Source organism: Bidens hawaiensis, unplaced genomic scaffold (assembly GCF_021521415.1).
Source record: "Bidens hawaiensis isolate Kalapana, Puna unplaced genomic scaffold, B.hawaiensis_p1.1 tig00003244_1, whole genome shotgun sequence".
Classification (NCBI taxonomy): domain Eukaryota; kingdom Viridiplantae; phylum Streptophyta; class Magnoliopsida; order Asterales; family Asteraceae; genus Bidens; species Bidens hawaiensis.
Window position 1 is genome coordinate 3,801 of NW_027491178.1, and position 17,803 is coordinate 21,603.

General features: G+C 34.6%; 1 protein-coding gene across 5 annotated transcripts; it reads left to right on the forward strand.

The window, feature by feature from the left end:
- The first annotated feature begins 9,418 nt into the window (after positions 1-9,418).
- LOC143622925 (putative serine/threonine-protein kinase PBL3) lies at positions 9,419-15,501 on the forward strand. Of its 5 annotated transcripts, none has more exons than XM_077093932.1 (5): positions 9,419-10,074; positions 10,165-10,291; positions 10,508-10,644; positions 10,752-10,915; positions 15,303-15,501. In XM_077093932.1, the coding sequence occupies exons 1-4, from the start codon at positions 9,649-9,651 to the stop codon at positions 10,908-10,910; spliced, it is 849 nt and encodes a 282-aa protein (XP_076950047.1). In that variant the 5' UTR covers positions 9,419-9,648; the 3' UTR covers positions 10,911-10,915; positions 15,303-15,501. The 5 variants fall into 5 exon arrangements, with proteins under 5 accessions (XP_076950047.1, XP_076950046.1, XP_076950049.1 ...); XM_077093931.1 differs by lacking the exon at positions 15,303-15,501 and adding an exon at positions 11,069-11,225 and having other exon boundaries at positions 10,752-10,911; XM_077093934.1 differs by lacking the exons at positions 10,752-10,915; positions 15,303-15,501 and adding an exon at positions 15,027-15,282.
- The last annotated feature ends 2,302 nt before the right edge of the window (positions 15,502-17,803 follow it).

A 17,803-nucleotide genomic window follows, 5' to 3' on the forward strand; every position in this document is an offset into this window, starting at 1 on the left:
CAAATTTTTGTTGTCATGACAATATTACATTTTACAAAGATAATTTATAAGATATGGACATAACATGTAAACCGTTAATCTTGAAAGAGTTTATAATCGATAAGTGATTATTTGAACACATGAGGTTGTTATACGTACACTAGTTGTATATATATATAAATAAAAAAAATCAGGGAAAAACGAAGCTTGCATGTGTAGGGAGGGGTTTTAGGCTCCGTATGGTGAATGGGTTAGAAATTTAGTAGTGAGTGAGAGCGTTTAGGTCGGCTTAGGTAGTTGGGTTTTCTTGAGTTGAATCGATAGGGTTTGTTGAGTTTTGGTCGTTTGAGTGGGTTAGGCTTGGATGAGTTGTGTGAGTAGTGGTTGGGCTAATAGGTGGGGTTTGGCTTATTTGAGCTCGGGTTAAGTTGATGGGTTGGATAATTTTGATCTTTACTAGTTTGGGTTAAGATTTGGTTCATACATGTATTTTTATAAGGAGCGTTTGGGTTGCTATTTTGATATCAACTCTACGGTTGGATGAAAACGATGTGGCGATATGGTTTGGTGAATTGACATAGTATGAGTCGAAGGATTTTAAGTCATAGTTGGGTAAGCTTAGGTTTGTATATGTTCAAGGCATTTGTGAGTGTGTTTGTTGGTGTCTTGGAAGTATTAGGATAGCGAGTTTGATAAGTTTTCGTGGCGTAGGAGTGTCGGTAGTTAGGGCCTTTTGTTGGGTTGATTTTTGTATATCTTGGACTTGCATGAGGTTTGAGTAGGTGAGGATATACTTTTGGATGTTTAGGTTTCGTTCATATTGAGGAAAGATTTGAGTGTGCGGGAAAAACTTTTAAAGTGGAAGGATGGTTGATTTAGGGCGGTAGTTTAAGATGGGATACGGGTGTTTGGGAACTTGTGGTTGTTTATATGGAGATTTTGACTAATAGTAGCTATTAAATTGAAAATATCATAATTTATACATAATGTTTGAAATGTGCATTAAAATTTTGAAGATTGAAATTGCACGTTAATATATATAAATATATACAGTATATTATATAAATAATTTTTTTTTTGAGATTCGAGCGTGTGAATCACACATTTTTTTTATAAAGATTAAAATAAATTTATTTATTTATTATTTATTATATATATATATATATATATATATATATCTTTTTTTTTTCTTATGAGAAAATTTAAAAATACGTGAATTAAATGTTAAAATTTGTTATGAGATTTCAATATTAAATGATGAATGTCGTTTTGGAAATATAAAGTTGCGAAATGAAATCTTTTTTTTTTACCAAGTTTGTTATTTAATATCGTGTAATATGAAGAATATCATGGTAAGTTAAAATGACCGACATTGTAAATCAAGAAAATCACAAGTAAACGACTTTTTTTTGTCTTTAAAATAAAATTTCTATGAGTTTTGCGTGAGAATTTCAAGAAAGTTACAAACTATAAGTTTGCGAATTTTCTTGATGAAACAAAGCGAAACTATCATAAGAAATTTAAAACGAGTTGTATCATAAGATGCAAGTTTTAATAGTGAAAATTTATAATGAAGCAAAAATGCATAATGAAAGTTGTTGTAAAATAGATTTTAGGTAATGAGAATTCTACCATGGGTATTATGTAATATAACTAAAACGTCATGAAAAGTCTAAATAGTTAATATTGTGAAAGGATCGTTCCAAATAAACGGAATAGTTATAAAAATGAAATTTTATACAATTTTTATTTTTGTTAAAGAAATTTAAAGTTTATATAATAGAAGATTTACTTGAAAAGTTGAGGTGAATTTATCATAAAACCTTCTTAATATGATGAAATTTATATAATAAGATTTTCGTTTGTAAATCGTCTTATTGAAAATAAATGGCATATTAAAAATTATTATGAATAGATCAAACTCTATACATACATATATTTATTTATTTATTTTCCTTTTTATAACGAAGTGATTTTAATGAACGAAATTGCAATAAAAATCCTTGTGAAATCAAAATGAGAAAATTGGTGTAAAATTTTACCGTATAAAATCGATATATAAAAGAATTATTAACAATGTAAAATTACCTTTATAAATGAAAACTTGTGATAAGGATTTATAATAATATAAAGTGAAAAATGGTTTAGATTTTTGAAACGTAATAATAATGTTTTAAGATTTAAAGGTGGAAAATCGCGCATGAACCACCATGACTTGATATTCCGACACTAAAACCTTTTTACAAAACTACCACGTTGGGGTCTAAACATGTGCACGAAATCACCGCGACTTTTTCATGTTTTAGACTCAAATAACAATGATAACACAATAAATCGAGATACAACGTCATGCCAAAACATTAGTCCACGAAATCACCGTAGTCCTATTGTTTTAACACCAAAAATTAGGATGGCGAACGGAACGCTCGCATTGGACTACTTAAAGTGGTCATCTCATATGAGACAATCTTTAAGGAGATTTGAAACAACGGGATCCAAGTTAAGCTCGTGATCCATAAAACACAATAAAAATCTAATGTTTTTTTTTTGCGTTTTAAGGTAAGGATACCTTGGAGTACTATGAAAGTACGTGTATGTGTATATTTATGATTGTTAAAATAAATAAGTATATAATAGACAAGTGTATTGAACAATCAAGTAGGGTAAACACGTATAGGCAACACGTATAAGGACCCTAAAGTAAAGACTATGCTAGGTCGTTACGTCTAACCACCTATCTTATAGTCTTGTAGCTCTGATACCAATCTGTCACACCCCGACCAAAGACGGAACATGCCGGGGTGCAACGTGATTGGACAAATACACAAGACACTATTTAAAGTGACAATATTCATTTAAGTCATTTTATTTCAACAAATCGATAAACAACACTTCTCGTCTACACAAACAAACTGAATACAAGTAATAATTATTTTGTTAGTTTTGCTAATATCCTAAAGGTCTTGGTAACGTTTTCCGTCAAGCACTCGAGTCAACAAAAGTCAAACCTGTAACATTTCATAAAATAAAGTTTGTCAACACAAAGGTTGGTGAGCAATTCATAAGTTTGAGCATATAAGTGTATAGTATGAAAATCTACAAAACTTGTATACAAAACAATAAATAAGAGCTATAAATTGGAATAAATAGTTATCGCTAAACAAGTTAGCGACACCTAGCTATTGGCAATTAGTCTAGGATTTTATGACAGTTGCTAATAAGCTTACATTAGCACCACCTAGCTACAAGGGGATGCCGAGTAGTCTAGGATTTATAGTTATCGTTAACAGCATACGTTAACGACACCTTGCCATTGCCAAATGGTATAGGATTTATAGTTTCATCATCCAAAAGCTGTAAACACATAGTCAAATAAGCATACAACACCAAATCGAGCAATTATTCAAGTAAGGTATACAATCACGTTTGTGGGTTTAAGATGCAAGTAATTAAAGCATTTAGTTTGATAAGTATGAAATGTCACCCCAAAACGAAAGATGGAAAAAGGGGTATGAAAGTACTCACCTCGATTGACGAATCGGGAAATAATAAATGATCGACAAATAGAAAGCTTGTAAACGAAACGAACGAATCCGACTTGAAAGCTAATTGAAAATGAATAAATAAAATATATTAATGAACTTGAACTTTAATTGAAACTACATTTGAAACATTGGACGAGACGGTTCGGTTGTTAAACGGGTTACCGGTTAGTTTGTTAATGATTAAGGACTCGTACAATAATCAATAATTAGAATAAAAATAATATTATTTTATTGGGCTTTTAAATAGCTAAACCAATATTAAAAGAGACAAGACGGGTTTTAAATCAAGGGTTCGGTTTTATAATAATGAATTGATAATAAAGTTTACAATGATATTATTAATGATAATAATAATTTTAAAAGATATGATAGATATATATATATATATATAAGATAAAGATGTTAATAATAATAACAATAATTATTTTTAATAATACTAATATAGTATAATAATTTTAACAATAATTATTATTAATAATACTAATAATAATAGTTATAGAATAGAAATCTTGGTATTAAATTAATGTTGTTGATAAAAAAAATGGTAATAATAGTAAATAATATTTAGTAATAATGATATCATACTCGAAATGGGTTCGATTTCTAAACGAGTTCATAAAATAGATATAATAATATTATGCTAATAATTAATGATAATAATATGATTTTAATAGATAATGATAATATGATTTTTAATAATATTAATAACAACTTATATATTTATAATAATGATAATAATAATAATATTATCAATTAATAAATATAATAGTAAGTTACATGTAATAATACTATTAACAACCCTTATATATTGATATTAATACTATTATTAACAATAAATTTGTTAAGTATAAAAATTATATCAAAACCGGTCTAGGATGGGTTTCGAACCCGAGACCTCTAGTTTATTAACTAACGTACAAACCGACCGAACCAAAATAGTAATCGTTAATTTAAACTCATAATAGAAATACAATATCCATTTCCCCAAATAAAATATATAACTCCATATACATCCGACCCGAAGCAAGAACTATAACCGATACACAACCCACTATTAACCATTTAAATCTGGAGATCAATTTATGAAAAATCATAATAACAAAACCCCAAATTATATACCTTTTAGAGGTTCACGAGTCGTGGCTCTATATCGGATAGGACCGAGCCGAACCCGTTTGACACGAAGAAAATAACTGTCCCCGAGGCCGAGAGAGAGAGAAATACGAGAAAGTGAGAGACAGAGAGATAGAGGGAGATAACGAGAGCTGCGGTGTGGCATGGCGGCCGGACTTCCGGTCGCTGGAAAAACGAGTGGAGTGTGAGGAGGGTAGCCGGCGGCTGGGGTTTCGGACCAGAGGGAGAGAGAGCGAGGCAGAGAGAGAGAGTGCGCCGGAGAGGGAGAGCGCCGGAGAGATAGAGAGAGGTCGGTGGCCGTGGGGTCGCCGGACTGCCGAGAAGGGGAAGGGGAAGTGGCCGGAGCTCGGTGGTGGTGTTTTGGATGGCAGAGGTGGGTGGTGGTTGGCCGGAGGTGATGTTGGTGCTCGCCGGAGGTCCGAGGTCGCCGGAAAACGGCAAGTATGGAGGGAGGCGGCTGGATGTTAGAATGAGATAGGGTTAGGGTATTATGTATATATATGTGGTGTATATATGTTACATTTCTGGCCCCTCAAGTTCTAGTCAATGTTTAATGTGAGTTTAAAAGTTTCCAAAACTTATAATAACTTTGCCAAAACTCAGTTTGAACCCTTTATGTTTTTTTTAACAACACTATATAATGACAATCATTAGTTTATTTAAGATTGAGGTCTAAAGTATTATCTTTTAATAATTTAAGTAAAGTTCTAAAAAAAATGTTGTGTCGGTTTTACAAAATAAAAGTTTACAACACGAAAACAAATTCGAGGCCCGAATTTGACGAATGTCACATCAATGTCATGTTGAAATGCAAACGAAAGCATGAAACAGTCTTATTTACCGGATCCACCAGTATACAAGCGGTCTTAAATTGGCCATACGCTGAATGTCCCTTCTTATGCAAGAAAGATAGGCCCTGAGCTGCTCCTACTGCTATTTTTAGCCGTGCAACCCAAGAAAGTGAAGTTGTACCTGGATCTCCAAAAACAGAGTGTATACTTTATACCTTAACTACTGTTGGTTCAATGCTAGGAATTACAACTACAAAGATTTTCTTACCTTCAAAAAGAAGCTCATATAAACTCAGGTCGGAAGTTAGCTCGTAAACACAAGACAGGTTTTGCTCATTTAACCAATATCCTAACAGATTGACAAGGTTTGGATGATTGAGTTCTTCAGGTTTGAGATCGAGCTGCACATCATAATTCAGCAAATATAATCTGCTTGCACTATTTAAGAAGGTGAAAATAAAAATATATATTTTTTGAAATTCATTCATTATGCTATCCAAGTCCCACATGATCTTTTCTTTGATTGAAAGGAAGTGTCTATTCAAGTTACCTTAGATGCTCCAATATCCCTTGTCCTAACACACATGGCCAAACCAACATCAGCTTCTGTTGAGAAGTTGTGGTAATTCAATTTATTTCTTGCCATTACCAATTCCGTATATGTGAAAGTTCTAATTTTTCGATCATCTGATAGTTCGCCTGCCACTTTATTGTAAGCGTTTTGTAGTAACTTTATATTCAAAAAATGATTATTAATAAATTCAGATTCAGTTTCACTTTCCTCTGGCATCAAGTCAGCTTTGTTTTCCTCTGCATGAGCTGGAATCAAGTCCTGTGAAAAAATATCTTACCTTGCTAATGAATCTTCCGTTATCAACACCAGAACTAACACTTTCTCTTTCTCGTTTCAGAATAGACTCGAGCTTGACCACAACCTCCGCCATAGTAGGGCGTTGTTTAGGTTGAAAATGTAAGCATTGGATTGCCATGCTTGCGAATTCTTTCAAGCATCTTTTTGAGATTTGTCCCATCAGTCTATGGCTAATAATATCATCTAGTCTTCTTCTTTTGAACTGGTCTTGTGCCCAAACCGACAAACTCCATTCTTCTTCATCAAGTGAAGGATCTACTGCTCGTTTCCCGGTTAACACCTCAAAAAGGACAACCCCAAATGCATAAACATCAGATTTTCTTGTCAGTTTACCGCTATAGAAGTAGCATGGATCCATATATCCAAATGTCCCTTTGACTAAGGTGCTCACATGATAAGTTTGTGACTGATTTATTTTTCCCAGTTTTGCCAATCCGAAGTCTGAAATTTTAGCTGCAAAGTTTGAATCCAACAAAATATTGGAGGACTTCACGTCTCTGTGTATGACTCCATGCTGAGTTGACGATCCCGAGTGAAGATAGTCTAATCCACGAGCAGCGCCTATGCATATCTTTAGCCGTTGTAACCACGATAACTCTGAAACACCTCTGTGGAGATGATCTTCAAGGGTACCATTGGGCATAAACTCATAAGCTAAGGCCATCTCGTTTCCTTCACCGCAATAACCAATCAACGACACTAGATTGCCATGCCGCAGAGGGGAAAGGAGCTTAACTTAGGCCTCAAATTCATGCGCCCCCTGGTTAGATGTAGAATGCAACCGCTTAATTGCAACTTCGTTTACTGATGACCCGAAGTTGGTGAGAGATTTATAAACGTTACCGAACCCGCCACGGCCGATGACCAATGCCTCATCAAAGTTGTTGGTTGCCAATTGAATTTGTGCAAGTGTAAGACGTTGACATGTTTGGTAAGGCAGTTTGAAAGAGGAGTTGATATCATTAAAAGTTTCAGGCAACATGATTCTTTGAACAATAATGATGCTTCAGATTTGATGGCCAATGGACATTTTTATTCAACTTCTAGTTTTCGTTAATTGTTTTTGTTCCTCACCTAATTTCTTTTCTGGAGGCGCTGACTGACTTGGTATCGCTGACTGACTTTGTACAGTGTGCCATATAAAAACAAATAATCTATCCATTACAACTAAGGCTTGACGTTACTTTTCTTAAATTTTAATTATATTTTAAATATACACTCGTTGCTTATTATTTATTTTGTCTTATAAGTTCATCACAAATATCAGAAAAAGAAAAGGCTCGTTTTCTTATAAATTTTCTTCAACAGCCCTAAACGGTTTTATATAAAAGGCCATTATTTTAATTATGACATAATTACAGTGATTATTGTCCTTTATTTGTATCAAACTTCACTCATTGTTATTTATCTTCTAAATTGTCATGTTTTGTCTTTTTCGTTTACAAATCCAACATTGTTTGCCATTTGGTCCTAACCCAGCTAGATTTTCTCGTTAAGTCAATTCATGTGACACATATGAGGGAAAATTGATCATTTTACTTTTACCCATTTAATTCAAAATAATTTAATAAATAAACATTAGACAAATCTATCTATCCATCTATATAAATATGTCTACCCAAAAATCATATGTGTCACTCTCTAGTTGCCCCCACTCCCTCTCAAGTCACTAGATTCTTGATTTATAATTTAAGGTTTCTCATGTTTAACCCGAATTCATTGGTATGAGTCTCACAAACTAAAAGTCCAAGTTTGGCTCAAGTTAGTCTTTGCAAACTAAAGGCTGACAAGAGGTGGTGGACCATGGTGTCAGTGTATCACATCTCTCTTTCTCTCACACACAAACACACTCACAAATTTGATAATGAGTAAAGTGTCTGACTTTCGCATTATGGACGAAAATGACAATTTACTCTTTGATAATTTTGAATGAGGTTTGCAAAGTGAAATAAAATAGGGTTTTTTTTTTAAATGGTTTGGAATATGTCGTGAAGCTAATGTGATGCTTTGTGGATGCTTAGCGTTATAGATGCTTTTACATTTGTATGGTTGGGTCCATCCGTGTGCTTGACCCACATCCATGGACAGTTATCCGATGTTATATAACCATGAAACCATAACTAAGAATATTTAATTATAACCATAAGATGAATCAACTAACAGATCAGACGTACGTTATACATATGCATTTTGAAATTCCCCTTTGGACGGTGATAGGTAATGGTCATTAATCCAAGTGGTCCACTAGATGATAAGTTACTAACTTAAAAATATCTAGACCATAATGTAACATCCAAATGTGGGACTTTTGCTGGAGAAATTGCTATCATGAATGACTACTTTAATTAGGTGGACATAATTTCCTTTTTTTTTTTATGAAATACTATACAAAGAAATTTGGCGAAGACTACAAAATCAACGCTTGTAAACTAGCAACGAAGACTTGATCAAAAGCATCTGTTGGCCAGCAAGTCTGAAGCATCATCACTCAGTAAAGATCCAAGAATGATGTTACCCGAACCGATCAATAACGCCAACTCCTCATTCATACTGCCTGACCAAACATGTCAACGTCTTACACTTGCACACATTGAATTGGCAACAAACAGTTTTGATGAGTCATTAGTCATCGGCCGTGGTGGATTTGGCAACGTTTATAAATCTCTCAGCAACTTCAGGTCATCAGTAAAAAAAGTTGCACTTAAGCGGTTGCATTCTGAATCTAACCAAGGAACAAATGAATTTGAGGTTGAAGTTAAACTCCTTTCCACTCTGCAGCATGGTAATCTCGTGCCGTTAATTGGTTATTGCAGTGAAGGAAAAGAGATGATCCTAGCATATGAGTTTATGCCTAATGGGACACTTGAAGATCACCTCCATAGAGGTGAAACAGAGTTATCGTGGTTACAACGACTAAAGATATGTATAGGCGCTGCTCGTGGCTTAGACTATCTTCACATGGGTACGTCAACTCAACATGGGGTCATACACCGAGATGTGAAAAGCTCCAATATTTTGTTGGATTCTAACTTGCTGCCAAAATTTCCGACTTTGGATTGGCAAAGGTGGGCACAATTAATCATACACAAACTTGCCATGTGAGCACTTTAGTTAAAGGGACATTTGGATATATGGATCCATGCTATTTCTATAGCGGAAAATTGACGAGAAAATCTGATGTTTATGCCTTTGGGGTTGTCCTTTTTGAGGTGTTAACCGGGAAGAAGCTGTAGATTCAACACTTGATGAAGATCAATTAAGTTTGGCAGTTTGGGCTCAAGATCTATTTAGAAGAGGAAGACTAGTTGATATTATTAGCCATAGACTGATGGGACAAATCTCAAAAAAATGTTTGAAAGAATTCGCAAGCATGGCAGTCCAATGCTTACATTTTCAACCAAAACAACGCCCTACGATGGCGGAGGTTGTGGTCAAGCTCGAGTCTATACTGTTACGAGAAAGAGAAAGAAACGGTTCCGGTGTTGATGATGGAAGATTTATTAACAAGGTAAGATATCTTTTCACCAGCAAAGCTGAGTTGATGCCCGCTCGTGCAGAGGAAAACAAAGCTGAAATCATTGAGCAGTATATTCAGAAATCTGTCAATCGAAAAATAAGAACTTACACAGAAGAAGATGTGTTTTACAGCTATGGTCGAACCATTTACGGAGTTTGGGTCGATGAATTTACATATGCCCCGAGTGAACCTGGTGTTGGTTTGGCTGTGTGCGTTGAGACGAGGCATATTTCTGAGGTCATAACTTGAATAAAATTCAAACAGTTTCTTGTTTTTTTTCCTTTCTGTTAGTGCAAGCTTATAAATTTACTTATTTTTCATGTGCAGTTAGTTCTTAAGTCTGAAGAATTCGATCATCCCAACCTTCCCAAACTCTTAGGATATTACTTGAATAGGAAAGAATTGTTTTGCGTTTATGAGATAAATCCGAGTTTAGATAAACTTCTTTTTGTAGGTAAGAGAATCTTCTAGTTTTAGCTTGGAAGAATTTTTATTAGGCACTTTAATATCACAATTTGGATACATGTCGATGAACCTCACATCGAACGCACAAACTTGTTGATATGTTCCAATATACATGCCGATAATTTTAAGACATTCTGTTGTAGCCTTCCACAAATAGGCAAGCTTTAAGTGATGAGGCATTAAAGGATTTGCTCTTCATGTGTAGAACCAGGTACATGTTCACTTTCTTGGGTTGAACGCCTGAATATAGCGGTTGGAGCAGCTCAGGGCCTGTTTTTCTTGCATAAGAAGGGACGTCCAGCGTATACCCAATTTAAGACCACTTGTATAATGGTGGATGCGGTAATAAGACACTCTTTAACATGCTTGAATTTTGCATTTCAATGTAGTATATATTTTACACTTTTTATATACACACTCCTCAGGATTATAACGCCCGACTTCAGGAGGATTATTACGCTCGACTTCAGGATTTTGAGGTGGACATCTCATTTGAAGATCCAATTTCATACTCGTTCGAAAGAGATGCACGTTATTCTGCGCCTGAGTGGTTTCGTTACCAAGCAGACATAATTGTCGACGGTTTTGAACATTGTTTCAAAGACTGAGGTATGTTCTGCTTTGAAACTAGTTTTTTGGTTCTATTCTCACAGTTTATGATCATTGCTTAACTCCTTATCAATCAGCTTAATCACGCCTCCATTCTAAAAGTACGTGCTAGTTTTTCACGCGTCAATGACTGACCCAAGAATGGCCACTTTGGCAGGTTTGGGAGTGACGAGTGAGATTTATTCTTTTGGAGTGGTACTGCTGGAAAAACTAACAGGAATGAAAGTGTTTGACAGGAAGAGACCCGAAGAAAAACAAAATTTGGTAACATGGGCTACTCCATTGCTACCACATGAGGCGAATCTGGAAATGATTCTGGAGCATTCATGTTGGCACAACTTGTTTCAAAATGTCTGCAACCAACATCATATAAACGCCCATCAATGGAAGAAATCTTGCAGGTCTTGCGCGCGTGTTAAAGTATGTATTATATAGAAAACACAATACATGTCTTGTGTGAGTAAGATATATTGGTCCATCCATCAAGTTTGTTAACTCCTGTTCATCTAGTTGCAAACTATCACTAAAATTCTTTGGTGTAGAAACAGTACTCTTGCAATTTACCATGCCAAACTTATTCAAGCGATCTGCAACATATCTTCTTTCTGATAAAAACAATCCATATGTCTTTTGCACAGCCTTTACCCCAAGAATCTTTTTCTTTCTTTGAGACATTTGAGCAAACACAAATACACACTTTAATAGAGAATAAAACATAATCGACATCATATGAAACTATAACTAATAATAATTTTGATAAAATGAATATGATATGATGGAGATTTTAATTAAGCCCGCTTAACTTATATTAAGATATGTAACACTTAATGCGGATTTATTTACTTTTATGGTTTTTACAGTTTTTAGTTGTTCCTTATTTTGTTGTCCTCTTGTTCTCAATTCACAAAACAATACAACACACTAATTTAGCATTATAGACAATATAAAGAGCGCATATTAAACACTTAAAACTAAACTAAGGTGTATTATAGTTGAACGGATCGATCAAGTGCGAATCAAAAAAATTGAAAAAGGGCCTGAACTTTTTACTTCACTTTAGTCCCACAAAATGGTTGGACCGGCCTTGTGTGTTATCATCTCTAAAAAGAATGAGAATGTCATACACAAGAAATTTCAATCTCATTATAATGCGTGACATTCACAACCTACATACAAAATATCCATATACAAGTTCTGTTTTCATTCTAACTAGCATTCAATATCCCTCTTTTAATATCATATGCATTATAGAAGTCACATTCAATGTACTCCTAAGTCAAGTCACATAATGCAAACCAAGTCACAAAATTAACATAACATACATACATACAATGGTAAATTTCAAGTTACCAAGTCCATTACACAAGTATACCAAGTTCTAAAAATCAAGTTAATTACATAATTCACAACTCCATATACAAAACCAATGACATACACACAATGCATAGAGCATCAACAATGCAAGGTTTGTGGAGCAAAGTTCGGATGATGTGTACATGCCACACAAACTTCAATCCAAACTTCACCATTGAGGAGCATGTTTGTCCCAAGTTTGTCTCTGCAAACTAAAGGAGTCCAGGGAGGTGGCATGCCATGGCTTCATATCACTCTAACTACAAATATATATATATACACACACACACACACATTATACACATACACAAATTTAATAATTTTTAATGGGGTTTGAGGAGGTGGTTGTTGTGGAAGAAAATAGTGGTTGTTGAGAAAAGTTTGGAATATGACATGGAGCTGATGTGGCGGTCTGCGGATGTTTGGTGTTGCGGACGCTCTTGCATTTTGTAGGGTTAAGTCCATCGGTGTGCTTGGCCTACGCCCATGGGCAGTACATTATCCAATGTTATACAATCATGTAACCCTGGCTAAGAATATTTATAACCATAAGGTGAATCAACTAACTGATCGGGCATACGTTATACAAATACATTTTAAAATTCCCCTTTGGGCTACAGGTAATGGTCATAAGTCCATGTGGTCCGTTAGACAATAACTACCAACTTAAAAATATCTAGCCATAATGTGACATCCAAATGTGGGACTTTTGCTGGAGAAATTGCTATGATGAGTGACTCCTTTAATTAGGTGGACATAATTTCTTTTCTTTTGGAATACTATACATAGAAATTAGGCGAAGACCAAAAAATCAATGCTTGTAAATTAGCAACGAAGACTTGATCAAATACATCCGATGGCCAGCAAGTATGAAGCATCATCGCTTGGCAAAGATTCAAGAATGGTGTTACCTGAACCGATCAAGCATGCCAACTCCTCGTTCATACTGCCAGACCAAACATGTCGACGTCTTACACTTGCAGAAATTAAATTGGCAACCAACAACTTCAATAAGGCATTAGTCATTGGACGTGGCGGATTTGGCGACGTTTTTCTATCTCTCGGCAACTTCGGGTCAGTAAACGAAGTTGTACTTAAGTGGTTGAATTCTGAATCAAACCAAGGAACAAATGAATTTGAGGCTGAAGTTAACCTACTTTCTAAGCTGCGACATGCTAATCTCGTGCCGTTGATTGGTTATTGCAGTGAAGGAAAAGAGATGATCTTAGCATATGAGTTTATGCCCAATGGGACACTTGAAGATCATCTCCACATAGGTGAAATAGAGTTATCGTGGTTACAATTACTGAAGATATGTATAGGCGCTGCTCGTGGTGTAGACTACCTTCACACGGGTACATCAACTCAACATGGAGTCATACACCGAGATGTGAAATCCTCCAACATATTGTTGGATCCTAACTTTGCAGCTAGAATTTCTGACTATGGTTTGGCAAAAGTGGGCATGATAGATCAGACACAAAGTTATCAAGTGAGCACTAATTTAGTCAAAGGAACATTTGGATATATTGATCCGTGCTACTTTCTTAGCGGAAAATTGACAAGAAAATCCGATGTTTATGCCTTTGGGGTTGTCCTTTTTGAGGTGTTAATCGGGAAGCAAGCAGTAGATCCATCACTTGATGATAATCAATGGAGTGTAGTGGTTTGAGCCCAAGACCACATCAAAGAAGGAAAACTCAATGAAATTATTAACTATAGGCATGTGGGACAAATCTCAAAACAATGCTTGAAGGAATTCGCAAGCATGGCAGCCCAATGCTTACATATTCAACCGAAACAACGCCCTACGATGACAGAGGTTGTGGTGAAGCTTGAGTCTATTCTGTTACGAGAAAGAGAAAGTGTTGGATCTGGTGCGGTTGATGCAAGATTCGCTAACAAGATAAGATATTTTTTCACCGGCAAACCTGACTTGATGCCAGTTATACTTCAGAGGGAAGCAAATCTGAAATCACTGCTCAGAATATTCAGATAATTCACAGTGGAAGTGTAAGAGCTTTCACATATGCTGAACTGGTTTTGGCAACATATAACTGCAATGACACGGGGTTCACCATGTATTCACCTCTAACCATTTGCAAAGGCTGGGTCGATGAATTGACATATGCCCCCGACAGAACCTGGAGTTGGTTTGGCTATGTATGTTAAGACGAGGCATATTGGAGCATCTAAGGTAACTTGAAAATTTAAATAGTCAAGTTTTTTCAATCTAAGATATAAATGAGGTTGAAAAAAGTTTATTTTATTTTTGCATATATGTTCAGTTAGTACAAGTTTATATATTTACTGAATTTTTTATGTGTAGCTGGATCTCAAATCTGAAGAATATAAGCATCCCAACCTTGCCAAACTCTTAGGATATTACTTGAATAAGTAAGATTTGTCTTTTGTTTATGAGTTAACTCCGACTTTAGATAAACTTCTTTATGGAGGTGAGAAAATCTTCTAATTTAAGTTTCGAAGAGTTCTAATGGCTTTGAGTTATTGAGGCAAAAAGGATATGTTTTGTATATGCGGAACCAGGTACGGCTTCACTTTCTTGGGTTGCACGTATGAAAATAGTAGTAGGTGCAGCTGAGGGCCTGTCTTTCTTGCATAAGAAGGGTACTTCAGCGTATAGCCAATTTATGACCACTTGTATAATGGTGGATGCGGTAAATAAGGCATTGCTTGACACACTTTCATTTCACCTTTCAACGTAGCATTAACTTTATGATCTTTATGCATATACCTCTCAGAATTATAATGCTCGACTTTGGGATTTTGAGGTGGACGGTACATTCTTGTTTACACATTATTCCTCGCCTGAGTGGTTTCGACGCCAAGCAGATGACAGTATATTTGGTTTCGGAAGTGGTATGTTCCTGCTTTAAAACTGTTTTATTGGTTTTGTTCTCAAAGGTTATGATCATTGCTTAACATCTTAGCAATCAACTTAATCACGTCTCCATTCTATAAGGGTGTGCTAGTTGTGCACGCGTTAATGGCTGACCCATGAATGGCCACTTTGACAGGTCCTGGAGTAGTGAGATCTATTCTTTTGGAGTGGTACTGCTGGAAATACTAACAGGAATGAACGGGTGTGACTGGAACCAAGAAGAAGGAAAGCAAAATTTGGTAAAGTGGGCTACTCCATTGCTAGCACATGAGGCAAATTTGGGAATGATTCTTGACCCACCGATTCTGGATAATAATAATAATAATAATAATAATAATAATAATAATAATAATAATAATAATAATAAACCACCAAAAGGAGCATTCATATTGGCAAAACTTGTTTCAAAATGTCTGCAACCAACACAAGATAAATGCCCATCAATGGAAGAAATATTGCAGGTCTTGCGCGAGTGTTATAGCGTATCTATAGTAGTCATGTTAGAACTTAAAGCTCCTGGATTCCCTATATATACTGTCCGAAACATTTGATTACTTTTTCCAATTGAATTAATATTTTATGCAAGGCTATAAACACCAATCTCTAAAGCATCATTGACTAGTAAGGTCTATATACTTGTTTACTTAGAAAGCCTTTTTTTTAATGCATGTTTTGTGTGAGTAAGATAACTTGTTTCTTGGATTTCAAGTGTGTTTGGCAGAAAACAAAATCCATATCTTTTGTCGGATAGAGAAATGCATGTGAAATAATGGATTTTTGGGGGTTAAAATCTCAAGAGCATATATTTTTTATTTCTTGCAAATTTATATTCGTTTCATATATAACTTTTATTGATTTAAAGTATCTTTGATTTAGTATATACAAGATGTCTAATCAAAACAACAATAAAAATGACTTCTGATCAACAACTATAAGCTATCAAACACATGTAAATGTTTAAGATAAAATGTGACAGATAAAGTAATTCCCTGTACTTTTTGAGATATGATCTGATCTTAATCAACCGATTTTTAATAGAAATATAGATTTATTCTAAAATGTGAAAATTTCAGTTTGTAGATGATATATTTTATCACTCATAATGATATAAAAGTCTATTAGTTTTGCATGTTAATATAAACCATAAAATAACTTGTTTTATACCCGTCCTAATCCAGGTTTCCCACATTACAATCAAGCTTAACAACACGTTAATTCAGTTAAACATACAAAGTAATTGAACATTAAAAATGTAATAAAAGCAGTTAGTACAGTTAATTTATAAAACATGTGAACTACTTTTAAATCGATTTGGCTTTTGCAAACGCCTCCTCGGCCTCAATCCTATGGTCGCAAGTTGAATGTATATGTTGTTAATAGTAAGAGATTAGAATTAGAAGTTGTACCAAAGATAATATAAACCATAAAATTAACTTATATATTGTATTGAATGTGTGATAACGTCATCATTGATAAGGCGTGCAACATCTAACTGTATATGCGTTTAATACAGTTCATGTAATAGTAGAATTCTTAAATGTAATGTATAAATGACGTATGAATAGTTAACTGTTAATACATATCAACTCGACTTTTTTTTTTATCAAAACTCGGATTTGTTGTCCTATAATTTATTTTAAAATAAAATATATAATCCCATGAAACAAGAAAAAAGTTTATTCTTCATAGCTCGAATTTGATGTGTATAACAGTCCTATTTAGTAACTATATTGGGCGTTTGGGATTTTTTATTTTTGCCTTCTTATAACTTATAACTTATTTAAAAGTTAAAAAAGTATTTAAGATTACTTAGCATGTAAGTAGAAAAATTATATAAGTCCACTTATGACTTATGGATAAATCATAAGAAGAAGGTAAAATAACACAAAACATGGAAATCTTTATAGCTTTTGTGATAACTATAAAGTTTTCTTTTGATATATATTTTCATAGTTAATTTATTTGAGTTTTTATTAATAAAGAGGACATCATAACATCATCATGTCAACTACATTTACACACTAATCACCATTCTTGTACACATGATCAAATGTACCAAAACGAAGCTCCCTCTTCGAATACATGACACCAGTACTACCACTGCTTGCTTGCGCCGGCGGAGCTGGTGGTCCAATCACCGGAACCCGCTCCATTATCATCTTAAGCATACCATTCTGCAACAAATAAAATACAAATGATTGTCAAAATAATAAAAAGATAACAAATGAATTAGTAACCAAACTAATAATATATAGCTAGACACCTGAAAAGTAATCGGTTTAAAAGCGTCAAACAATTTTAGCGGGGAATGATTTGTTATAGTATTCCGGCTAGCTATGCCACCACCTAAACCGCCATGAAATCGAAAGTATACTTTCGCACCACCACACTTCAATGTCTTGATACGCTGGTTAATTAATTAATTTAAAACATATTATGATCAACCCATGCACAAGTTTTGTTTTCAAGTTGTAAATAAAAAAATGATAATTATTTAATTTATCATACCAAGTTGGGGTTGAGTGGTACTTTGACATAGAAGTTGCCACCAAACATGACACCGGGGGTGCCGGATAGACGAACAGGCACAACATCGATAGCAATTCCACACACAACATCGATAACAATTCGGCGGAC

Bases quoted from the DNA above. Each gene is read 5' to 3' on its own strand.
- LOC143622925 (XM_077093932.1), top strand. From the start codon at position 9,649: ATGGGACAAATCTCAAAAAAATGTTTGAAAGAATTCGCAAGCATGGCA. The intron at 10,292-10,507 runs GTAAGAGAATCT...CTTCATGTGTAG, and splicing joins AGATAAACTTCTTTTTGTAG to AACCAGGTACATGTTCACTT. The intron at 10,645-10,751 runs GTAATAAGACAC...CGACTTCAGGAG, and splicing joins CTTGTATAATGGTGGATGCG to GATTATTACGCTCGACTTCA.